This window comes from Capricornis sumatraensis, chromosome 14 (genome assembly GCF_032405125.1).
Source record: "Capricornis sumatraensis isolate serow.1 chromosome 14, serow.2, whole genome shotgun sequence".
NCBI lineage: Eukaryota > Metazoa > Chordata > Mammalia > Artiodactyla > Bovidae > Capricornis > Capricornis sumatraensis.
The window spans coordinates 34,548,298-34,560,738 of record NC_091082.1 but is presented as its reverse complement, the minus strand read 5'-3'; the positions used below and the strand labels follow the sequence as shown (position 1 = coordinate 34,560,738).

The following is a 12,441-nucleotide window of genomic DNA, read 5'->3' as shown; positions in this document are numbered from 1 at the left end:
CTGTGTGGAGACATACAGGCCTGTGAGGATCATCCCACCCTGAAAAGTCAAGGATGAGGGGCTGGATCCCAACAGCAGTAGCTATAGTGCTATAATAGCTATGGTGCACACAGGGCTTTTTCCATTCAAACCGAATAAGATAAAAAATTCAGTTCCGTGGTTGGATTAGTCACACTTCCAGTGTTCCCCATGTAGCTCGTGGCTACCATATGGACAGTGCAGAACGTTCCCATCACTTCTGAAAGTTCTGGTGGACAGTGCTGGCCTATAGTCTGCCCCACTGATCACCGGCTATGCAATGTTGGGCCAGCCAGCAGACCACCCTCCTCCTGGGGCTCCCGTGCCTGTACTGTAGCTGCCTAGGGTCCCACTAGACCTCACAGAACACGTGGCCCTTCATTTCTGAAATCCCCTGGATGGGGGCCTCACTGTGACTGATTCCGTGTCGGGGGATGATCTAAGCAGGGGTCTCAGACCTTGGAGAGGAGATGTTATTGCTCAACAAACATGAACTGAAGCCCGGTGCGGGGGCGATGTGCGGCTGCCAGGGAAAGTCACAGAATGTCAGAAGTAGTGAGACCTCAGGGAACTGAGATCCAATCCCCTCATCTCAGGAAAAGGCTAGAGACCACATGGGGATGTGGCCTGGGTCCCAGTTCAGGGAGCACTGAAATAAGCAAAAGGTCACACTGTGACCCACAGGCCCCCGGGGAGCAGAAGAACCCTGTCAACTCCTCGGGAGTTTCCTGAGATTGCAGAGGACCCTGTACGCGACAGTGAGGTGGGGAAGAACTCTTTGGGGAGAATTCCTACTGCCTCTGGGGAGATGAGGTCAGGGGCAGCCAAGGAGAGATGTGCTCAGCCTTGGGCATCTGATGGGCAGGAACCCCGCTGTGTGACTGCCAGGGCTGGGGAGGCCAGGGCAGGACAGGGCCTTTGGGCGATCCATCCCTGCCCTGTTTACGGACCTGTCTCAGGTGCGGTGGAAAGGGAGCTGGGAGTACAGGCAGCAGCCACAAGGGAGACGAGCTGTGAAAGAGCATTTATAACCAGAAGAGCCGGGAGAGGAAACGATGACTCATGGACTGCACACATCTGCCCCAGGAGGCTGGGGTGGGGGGTGGGGCAGTGCTGGGCTGGTGGCGAAGCCATTGTTTTAAGAAAGAGGAGAAACATTAATTTTCTCCGTCAAACCAGCCAACACTCATTTTTTGAATTAAAAAAAAAAAACTATAAGCACTCTCTATCTTTAAAAAAATGTATCCTACAAAATCCTGGCCCAGGACTCCTGAAAAGTGGCAAGCTCATCAAAGCTGTCTGAGAAACTGTCACAGCCAAGAGGAGCCTTAGGAGTCGTGACAACTAAATGCAATGTGGTATCCTGGATGGGATTCCGGGACAGAAAAATGACCGGGGAAAAACTCAGGAGGGTAAAGAATGGACTTTGGTTAATGATAATGTATCAGTACTGGTTCATTAATCGTAGCAAATGTCCCACACTAATAATGTAAGAAGTTAACAATCAGGGAAACCGGGGGTGGTGTGTATGGAATTCTCTGTACTTATCATCTCAATTTTTCTGTAAATCTAAAACTGTTCCAACAAATAAAGGCTATTAAAAATTTTTTAAGGTGCTTATTAAAGTGGCTTTTAAAAATTATAAGAATCACTTTAAAATGATTATTATATAACCTTTAAAAATGGGAAAATAGGGAGAGGCCGAATTTGCTCTGGATTCTACAATTTGCCAAGTGTGTTTGCCTATATTAATTGCATTTTTCACCACGGCCCCGGGAAGGAAGTATTATCATGATTCCCATTTTCTAGAAGAGGAAACAGAGGCTCAGAGTGACTGGTTAACCTGCTCATTGTCACGCGGGCTAGGAAGCAGGAGAGGAAGCCGAAACTGGAAACCTCCTTCCTGGTGCTTTTCCCACTGGCTCTGGGCTCCCCACTCTCTGCTGAGCTCGGCTGTGAGGGGAGACACCTGTGACACCTCCCAGCAGGTGCTGTGGGGCTTGTGTGACCCTCAGCGGCAGGGTGAGGGTAGAGGCTGGGTGATCCACCTTTGGGGGCCAGGTTACAAAGACACAGGGCTGTGCGGTTTCAGCATTGGCAGCCTGGAGCCCTCCCTCAAGAAGCTGAGGGCCTTTGTGGGCACCTGGCCAGGGCAGCCACATTCCCCTGAGAGCCGTGAGGGCAGTGGGGACCATGGGGAGCTATGTGAAAGGGGCAGTGTGAAAGCTCAGCAGTGGCCCCGTGAAAATCAAAACCAGAAGGAGCTCGGCTCTCGGGTCTCCCAGCTCTGGGGGCCACCATGGCCATCACCTGTCACAAGAGGCTACCAGTAGCAACTCCAGGCTGCATTTAGCTGCAGGGCGGCCTGGCTGAAGGTCAGCCTGGATCTCCAGCCCTTCCTCCAGAGAGGCAGATTTTTCTTCACTGACTCAGTGCTTAGCACAGCCAAGGTCTGCAGCGCAGGTGGCTCACATCAGAGCAGCCTACAAACAGTTAGGATTACTCTGGTGAGGCTTTGAGCTGACCCTCTGGGAAAGTGGTTGAAATCTGTGGATTAACTATTACCAGGCAGCCCTGTGAAGGGAGCCCTGTTGGGAGATGTACAAGTCCAAGGACAGCCCCGGCCCAGGTTCCCTGGCAAACTGAGTGAGTCTCCAGGTAAAAAGTACAGGTAAGGAAATACAGTTTGCTTTGAGAATGTTACCTCCACATTTCCTCAACAAAGCCTCATGGCAACTCGTGATGGGAGTGAGAAGAATGTAGAAAGATTTAAAATCATATTCGAGTTCTTTCCTTGGGCCATTTTTAGCTACGTGGCCTGGCATGGAGTCCCCACCTGCTGCCTCAGCTTTCTCATCTGCATAGTGGGGTGAAAATATTTATTTGGATGAGATAATAATATTATTACATGTAATAATATGTATTACATGAGATAACGAGATGAAAATGCTCCACGAGTTGCACACTGTTTCTTAGTCACAGGGGCTTCCCAGGTGGTGCTAGTGGTAAAGAACCTGCCTGCCAGTGCAGGAGACGTAAGAGACACGGGTTCGATCCCTGGGTCAGGAAGATCCTCTGGAGGAGGGCATGGCAACCCAGTCCAGTATTCTTGCCTATGAAATCCCAAGGACAGAGGAGTCTGGAGGGCTACAGTCCATAAGATAGAAAAGAGCTGGACAGGACAGAAATGATCTAGCACGAATACACGGGGTCACAGGGGCTGTTATCACTCCTCGTCTGAGATAAGAGGTCTGGTGGCCTAGCCCAAGATCTCCACTCAGTGTCAGGCATGAGGAGTGGCTCTAGAACAGTTGAGTGCCCCACGGTAGGGAAATCTTTGAGATCGCCCTGCTGACCCTCCTCACCTTCCATTTTTAGAAGAGACTGAGGTTCCCAGTGATGACTTGCCCACGGTCAGCCAACTGCAAGCTGAGCCTCGACTCCTGTCTCTAGTTGTGTGGCAGGTGTTGCTGCCCTTTGTTCCTGATGCTTCTGAACCTTCGGGGACCTGGTGACAGCCACCACCCCACACCCACCCTCTGCCCAGTTGCCAGAATCAGGGTGAGAGTTCAGTTCACCACATTTCACAGTTCATAATCACATCAGGATCCTCTAGTACAAAAGGCCAAGAGAACAAAATGGCCAAAAGTGGTGTTAAAAAAAAAACAACAAACCAACAAAACTTAGAAATGACACCTAATTACTGAGAAGTTTTGAAAGGACTTTAACTTAGACTTGTTTTTATTTAATTTGGTGCATATCTTGTGGATTTTTACCCCAGGAATGTAAACTTTTTGTGTCTCCTCTCCAAATGGCCTGACAGTATTCCAACAGGACTTACATCTTGCAGTTTGGTCCTTAAGAGGTCATTAAGCTCTGAAGTGGATGTTTAGCCCAGGTGTGGAATTTAGCCCAGATATGACTGTTGCCATTTCTGTTTCCAGATTTTTCTAAAACCCCTGTGGTTAGTTGTAATCTCCATCAACTTCTAGCTCAATTAACTTTCATTTTCTCTAACCAGTGGACTTTTCTGGAGTACCCACCTTAGGTGCCTAAGGGCCCCTGGGTCTATCTTTTGTGAGGGAGAGAAGGCAGGAAATGGGAGGTAGGTATTCTTTAGGTAAGAGTGTGCTCTGGCATCTCAGGAATTTGCACACAGATGCTGAGCTCAGATAGTGGAGTTTGCACGCCTAGCTCTGAGTCATGCTCTCCATTTCCCAAGGGGCTCCTAGCATACCCTGTCTTAACGTCTTAATGATTCACAGAGCTGCCCCGACATCCCTCAGAGGTTGAAAACTTTCCATGTCCCTTCTAGGGAGTCTAGCTCAGGGGTTAAACACAGACCGTCTGCATTTGCATTCCAGGCCCTCGCTTCAGCTGCGGGATGACCTTAAGCAAGTCACTCCCAGGACAGAACCTCTGCTGGGTGGGCCAGGAAAGAAGGCACAATTCAAAGATGATTAACTCCGCTACTGATGGGCTAGTCTGGAAAACAAGTCGAAGCTGATGTCTCAAAGTAAGGTTTTGGTTTATCGCAGCAAGTAAGCTGCTCCAGTGATCATAGGCTCATACCTGCTAGGAGTAAAACATAATAAGCGTGGACTCTATGAGAATCTTAAACAGCGGTCCCGGGCTCCTTTGCTAAAACTTCTTCAAAGAAACCCTGGGAGCAATAAGCAACGAGGTCCTACTGTAGAGCACAGGTAACTGTTCAAGGTCCTGTGATAAACCATAATGGAAAGGGGTGTGAGAAAGAACATGTATATGTATAACTGAGTCACTGCTGTACAGCAGAAACTAGCACAACACTGTGAATCAACTATCCTTCAACAAAATCAATAAAAAAATAAAACTCAGGTGCTTTCAGGTCAAAGCAGCCTGTATGTTCCAGCCTCAGCAGGCACTGTATTCAGAAATCAGAGCCCGGCTTCAGATAGCCTCACAACTCAGTTACTCCAGTTAAAACTACTCAAGTGAACATTACAACTGCCTCTGTGACAACAGCACCATGTCCACTGTTGTGATACCATGGTGAGCTCGCCCTGCAAACACTGAGGACACCCTGGTACGTTAACTTCCTCCCAGCAGTGACTACTAGGGTTTCCTCTTCCTTTACAATGAGTCACCATCCCATCCCTGAACCACAGAGAACTGATGTCTCAGTGCTGCAGCTGACCCAGGGGAGTCCTCCTAACTGGTCCTCAGCCTGGAGCCTAACTGCTCCGTGGGCCACTAAGGGTGGCTGAGATCCAGGAGCTCCTCTGTCCCCCAGTGGGAGCATCTTTGCAACTTCAGCAACTAGCCCAGCACTTCCCTGGTGTTCCAGAGGCTAAGACTTCTCATTCGCACTGCAGGGCAGGGGCCCAGGTTTGATCCCTGGTCAAGGAACTAGAACCCATGTGCCACAACTAAAGATCCTGCATGCTGCAACAAAGATTGAAAAGTCCATATGCTGCAACTGAGACCCAGTACAAAAATAGATACATAGTAAAAAAAAAAAAATAATCTCAACTCTTTAAAATGACAATAGCAACAAACAGCCCAGTCTGGTGCAGGGGACACACGGGTCCTCACTGCACCTCTGTCTGTCTGTCTACCACACCACAGGATCCTAAGGAGACAAGACATTCAAGGAAGCTTCTGGAAATAGAAATTGCCAAAGGGTTTAGCAAGAGAGTGGAATCATAACTCATCCCTTATTCTTTCTACCCACAGCTGTGTAGACAGGCCCCTGTAGTCTGCTTAGATGCCATCACTTACCTAGGGCTCCTTGGCAGATGTCTGTGCGAGTGGCTCCTCCAGTAATAAATTGGGGATCATCGCAGATCTCCTGAAAATGAGACCCACAAAGTATTGTCAGCGTATATGCCATATACTTTTGTAGTTAAGACACCTCAGTTTCCAACAGATGCACCGGACCCCTCTGTCTCTCCCCTCTCCTCTAGGGAACGCCTGGCCGTTGGACTGCCATGGGGTCCTTCTCTGACTCTTGCTCTGTGGGTCCTGATAGGTGGTAGGGGATCCCACTGCTCCATCAGATCCCAATACCCCACACTGCCTGGAGCCTACTTCATCACGCCACTTCCTAGGGCCAGGGCAGTGCCAAGTCCAGCCTCCTCTGGGGGCCTGGAGATGGTCCACAGTCTGGAGTTGCCCTGCCCACCATGCCCGCCCCCTCCTCTGTTCCTGCATGGGATTTCTCCTCTCCAACCCAGTTCCCTCCTTTTCTACATCTTATCATATCTCAAGACCCACTGCCACGAACTCCATGAAGCCCTCCTTCACAGTCTGGCCCTCACCCATCCTTTCCATCCTGAATCCCAGAGTATCTGTCCTCTGCAGTTCAGCAGCTACATGTGTGCTGTACATGGTGAGGGATACCATGTCTTCCTAACACTTATGCTTCTTGAGGATAGGGGAAGGTATCTAGCTTTCTGGATTTGCCCACAGGCCATGATACTTGGGGCGGGGGTCCACATACTGTGAGCCTGCTGTATGCCAATACTGTGTGTGGTGCTTTATCTCAGGAACATGGATGGGCAACAACCCCATTTTATAGGTGAGGAAACAGGCTAAGATGAAGCTACGTGTCCCAAGATGCATCGCTCATGGCTGCAGACAGCAATGGGATTTGACTGCTGTAATCTGTACACTCCCTCCCCTCCTGAACTGCCTCTAAATGATTACTAACAAGCCAAAAAGGGCTGTCCCACAGGTCGCCTACTGGAAGCCAAACTTGGACAGGGCTGGCCCCTCTGCTGTCCTCTCTGAGCATGCTTCCTGATTCTGAAGAGCCCCACCCAAACCCACAGAGGAAGCACAGAGCATAAATCTGGGCTTCCCTTGGCCGGGACCCTTTGATTTGGAGAAGCTCCACCCCAGAGCGCCCGGTGGGCCCCCTCTCTGTCAAGCAGAAGCGTTTCCTGGGTGAGGCCAGGATCTAGCCCCTGTCCATCGTGGCTTAGACTGTAGACCCTTCTGGAATCCACAGCAGAGCACACTTCTCTCATGCCTGCATTGTCCCTTCCCTGTTTGGGTGGGTCTGTCTGGGGGAAGACAGGCACAGTGAGAATGCTTTTTTTGCTGAGGCAGACGAAGCCAGCTTTGTCCGAGGCCTGCCAGCCAAGCACTTATCCTGCTGATGGAATACACGGAACTTGGTGCTGGGAGCCTAGAAATCATATTGATAATCCTCGGTGCGCCAGGCACTTATCCCAGAAGGGTTTTTCCATTATTTTTGAGAAATTTTTCACACCTTTGGCAGCCTCTCCAAAGAAGGCAAAGTTTAGAGTGGCTCTTAGAGATGCTTCAGGAAATTAAAACTTGTACACAGCATAAAGGGCACGAATTAAATATGGAACATCACAGTCTCAGGAAAGGGGTTGAGAGCCTGGGCTTTGGAGTTAGCTGGAGTGTGACTCCTGGCTCTGCCACTTCTTATACAGTGGGTTCTATGACCCTGGCAAGTTACTTCACCTCCTTAAGACTCAGTTTCCTCATCTGTATAATGGGGATAGTGATGACAAGTGTATCTACGAAGTTTAAATGAGATGACTATGTACATGTGCCTTGGTAAGCACTATATAAGTTACCGACTATTATAGTTATTGAAGGAGTATCATAATCACTGAACTTGGAGGCAGGAGATGCAGGTTTGAGGCTGAATTCAGCTAGCTGAGTGTAAACAAGTCATAAAGCTCTCAGAGGCCTTAGATCAGTGGTCCCCAACCTTTTTGGCACTAGGGACTGATTTTGTGGAAGACAAATTTTCCCACGGATGGGGTGGGGGTGGGGAAACGGTTTGGGGATGATTCAAGCATGTTACATTTATTATGCCGCTGCTGATATGCCAGGAGACTGCGCTCAGGTGGTAATGAGAACGATGGGGAGCGGCTGTAAACATTGATAAGCTTTGCTTGCTCACTTGCTGCTCTCCTTCTGCTGTGTGGCCCGGTTCCTAACAGGCTATAGCCCTGCACCGGTCAGGGCAAGGTGGGGACTGACATGTCTGCCCTCGCTCCAACCTGACTGGTGCCATCCTTGATGGTGACCACCCCACAGTGACTTTAGCCGTGTCCTCTTCCCATCTGCGGAACCCTCTGTTGGGAAAGGGTGTTGGAAACCCCCTCTGAGGAAGGGCAGCCCTTTGGCTCCAGAGCTGGCCCGCTCCCCTCCCTCCTCTTACTCCCTCCTCTCACTTCCTCGGGGCCTCCTTTTCTCTTCAGTTCCGTTCTCTCTGGGGCTTGACATATGCTTGTGTGCGTGCTCAGTCATGTCTTGACTCTTTGCGACCCTTTGGACTGTAGCCCACCAGGCTTCTCTGTCCATGGGATTCTCCAGGCAAGAATACTGGAGTGGGTTGCCATGCCCTGCACCAGAGGATCTTCCCCAACCAGGGATCGAACCTGCATCTCCTGTGGATCCTGCATTGCAGGCGGATTCTTTACCACTGAGCCACCAGGGAAGCCTGGGACTTGACATATAAAACGTTCCAACTGCTCTCATCTGAAAAAAACAACCTCTCGAGTCCCAGGTCCCACTCTCCCTGCCACTTTCCCTCCTCTCCTTTCACAAGAACGCTTCTGGAATTACCTGAGCACGCTCTTCATTTCTGGTTCCTTACTTTGGGGTCTACAGCCGTCTGGCTCCTACCCACTGCAATTCGGTTGTTGCTGTTAAGTCACTAAGTTGTGTTCAACTCTTTTTGACCCCATGGACTGCAGCATACCAGGCTCCTCTGTCCTCCATTATCTCCCAGAGTTTACTCAAATTCATGTCCATGGAGTTGGTGAGGCTACCTAACCATCTCATTCTACCCCATGGCAATTGCTCTGTTAAAGTCACCAGTGACTTGCTTTTGCCTAGATCCAGTGGATACATTTTTGTTTGTCTCGCTTGATCTGAGCTACAGCTGTTTGAGAAGGCAGAGAGAGTGGCTGCGAGCTGTGGACTCTAAACACCCACAGGCGGACAGTCCTGGCTCCAGCCCCAGACACCTGTATAAGCAAATACTTAACCTTCTCAAGCCTCAGTTTCTTCAACTGCTGAATGGGTCTATACCTGTTGCCCGCCCCGTTAGTTGCTCAGTTCATACCCTGTCCCGCCCTAACCTGGGGCTCTAAAATGGGCTTAGATTTCCATTTTCCCATCTGGAAATCCTACAGGCATTCCCAACTGATGGGTGACCTGTCTGTCTAACCCCTACTGCCTTCAGAGGCAAAAACCAATATGCACTATGCCTGGCATACAGTAGGTGTTCAATATAAGCTTTTTGAATGAATGAAAGAATAAGGAAAGAAGTATATAAATTCACTTCACAAACTGTCAAGTACTATACAAACATAAGGCAATTACATTCTCGTTTATCACTTTCACAGTCGTAATTTTGTTTGAGGCTCATTACAATCTTGCACTCATTCATTCATTCCACGAAGAGTCTTTTTGTTCACAGATGTATCCCAGTGCCTGACATTTAACAAGCCCTCAACAAATACTGTTAAATGAATGAATGAACAAACGAAAGCATACTCTGAATGCACCAGGGATTGACTGGTGAACAATACACACAGGTCCCTGCAGTTCAGTAGGAAGGACAAACAAATATATGTAATTATGTGTACGAACTGTGAAATGCTGTAAAGGAAATTAGAGTTCATGATAAAGAATGACAAGATGAGAAGGGGGGCTGCAACGAATGGTCAGGACAAAATCTCTTTGGGGAGGGGACACCTAAGTCCCAAAGAATGAGTGAGCCAGATTCCAGAAAACTAAGAAAGAGCATCTCTGGCCAGTGAGGCAGGAAAGAGCAGGGTGCCCTTGAGAAACTAAAAGGTGCTGGGCTTGGTGAGTCAGTGGAGAGAGGAAACTCTCTTTTAGATAAAGAAATGGAGGCACAGAGGTTAAACAGCTCACTCAAGTTAGCAAGAAATGAACTCAAGTGCTCTGGGCCAAGGGTACCTCCTACTGCACTTGCTGCCTGCCGGCTGGGTTTGGGGTAACAGAAGGTGACCAGCTGATGGGGATGGGGGTGGGGGTTCGGGTCGGGGGGGAGGGGTAAGCAGGACAGGAATGCTTATTTTCCTAACAGGAATCTAGAGGCTGGATTTCCCAGGAGGCCTCCTTGGGGTGTGGTGGGGGAAGGTCAGAGAGGTGTCTGTCCCATAGGAGGTGGGGCCAGGAGGGATCCCAGGGACACAGGATGTACAAACTGATCAGGGAAACAAACTGCACCCAAGGCCTGCCAGGGCACGGAGGACAGAGATCCAGGGCCGATGGGAAAAGGGAGCTCAGAGGAGGCCGGGAGATTCCGGGGTGAGGAGCAGGAAGCGGCTCCTGGCTGCATCTCCCCAGTCCTTTTGATAATCACCAGGGTAAATACTACAGGGAGCTGTCTTGCCAGTTCCCATCTGGAAAAATAAACAGGAAACTGAGTGGATAAATCTAACCATCACTTCAAGAAACAATCCCTAGTCACAAACGTCCAGGCTATGCGTGGACTTTCTCCCTGAAGCAGAGAGAACCAAGTTAGAGACCGACTTTCCCCGCGAAATTCCCTAACACCCACGCCCCGGTCTCCCGCCCACCCCAACCCGGGGCCTCCCTTCTCTCGGGCCCGCCCAGCAGAGTCCAAGAAGTTTCCTTCAGGCCCCCTTATGTCAACCCGCGTTTTTGAGTTTTTGCCGGCGGGCCTGCTAGTGGCATATGTGGGCAGTTTGCACCTCGGCGCGTCCTAAGGGCCCCGTGGGTGGCAGATGGGACGCGGGCGACCCCGCGCCAGCGGAGCCCCGGATCGGGCTCCGGGCCGCGGGGCTCGGCTCCCCGCGCTCCCGCGGCTCCCCGCGCGCGGGGCCGCGTTCTCGCCAGCTCGGAGGCCGGGCCGCAGCGCCTCCGGGCCCCGCATCCCGCCCCGGGCGCGCTCCCTACCGTGGGCCGCTTCCACTCGATGCCCCGGGTCTTGCTGGAGTAGGGTCCCAACTCCTTGAAGCCCAGGGAGGAAGGCAGGGCCGGGAAGGAGGGGTCCTGGAACAGCGCCCCGGCCTCCAGGCACTCGTCCCGCAGCGCCGCGTAGTCCTGGTTGAGGTACTTGACCGCCCTCTCGTGCGAGCCCAGCCCCTCGGCCGCCTCCCGGTCCTTCGCCAGCTTGGCCGCGATGCCCGCCATGGTTGGCCCGGGCGAGCGAGCGAGGGTCTCGGCTGCGGCGATGAGCGGCGCTCGGCAGGGGCGCGGCCAGGGCCCGGCGCGCGGCAGCGGGACTGTGAGCTGCCGCCGCCGGCGATGATTCACCGGGTCCCGCAGCGCCCTCCGCCCTGCGGGCGTGGCCTGGCCGCTCCCGGCCTGCTCGGCGCCCCACCCGGGACCCTGGCGGTCCGCGGCCTGCACAGCGCCAGCCGGACGGCGGTGGCCCGCGGGGCCGGTGCTGCCACCTGCGGACGGCGCCCGGGATGGCCGAGCAGGCCGGCTGCGAGCACCCCGGGCATCCCGGTGGAAAAGCGGGGACTCAAATCCAGTCTCACTTTAGCCGGGTTCCCACTTGCTGGAGAAGGCTGGCGGAAACCCAAGGCTGGGGCTATCCTGACTCTCCAGGAAACACCCTGTGAGTTAGAAGGGGAGAGAGCTGGAGGAGACGAAATCAGCTCTGTAACAAGGTGGTTTCTCTGCTATAGACCCCATTTGACAGATGGGAAAACTGAGCAACTGAGAGGTTAGATGACATCACCCAGTGTTGCTTAACTAATATGGGGCGGAACAAGGAGTCCAAGTTACAGAGGCGTGTTACAATCAGAAGGCTACACACTGCTACTAGTTAGTTGTATGATCACAGATAGCAGGGTCAGATTTGGCAAATAAAAATACATCCACCTGTAATAGGGAAGAACAAATCTGATTCCATATTAGATCTGTTGTGTTGCCTGTGCTTACTCATGCTGGTTCTGTTAACCTTTTGTTAAAAAAAAAAAAATGTTGCCTATCGCCTGAAATATATAGGGGAGCCTAGTCTCAGGGCTCTGACCTAAAAGAGTCCATTCACATAGAGATAAAAAGTTGGGGAACAGAGAATAACATTTGTTTCATTGAAAGTTTATGGGAACATCTTGACCTGACCTACATGGACAGCTAAGAAAGGATTCCAACACCAAAAAGTTTGCAACAGCTAACCGTGCCCCTCCCTCAGCTTGCCTTTAAAGGTGTTTTGCTGAATTCCTTAAGTGAGTTAAGGGCTTTTTTAACAATGAGACACCCCGGTCTCCTTGCATGACCCTGCAATAAACCTTCCTCTGCTCCAAACTGTTCTGATTTGTTTGGCTTCACTGGGTGTCAGGCACACGAAATTTCATTCAGTAAAACACCCAGCTAAATTTGAATTTCAAGTAAACACTAATGATTTTTCACTATACGTATGTTCCAAACAGTGAATGGCGGCAT

General features: G+C 51.1%; 1 protein-coding gene across 1 annotated transcript in view; it reads right to left on the bottom strand.

Moving 5' to 3' along the window:
• The window catches only part of CAPN2 (calpain 2), a 57,365-nt gene extending 46,132 nt beyond the window's left edge, over nucleotides 1–11,233 (bottom strand). Inside the window, exons 1-2 of the mRNA XM_068985966.1 lie at nucleotides 10,942–11,233; nucleotides 5,779–5,848 (exon numbers count right to left, since the gene is read on the bottom strand). Of these exons, the coding sequence (XP_068842067.1) occupies nucleotides 5,779–5,848; nucleotides 10,942–11,178 (307 nt within the window). The 5' untranslated portion in view covers nucleotides 11,179–11,233. The remainder of the gene's footprint in view (nucleotides 1–5,778; nucleotides 5,849–10,941) is intronic.
• Nucleotides 11,234–12,441: the final 1,208 nt, after the last annotated feature.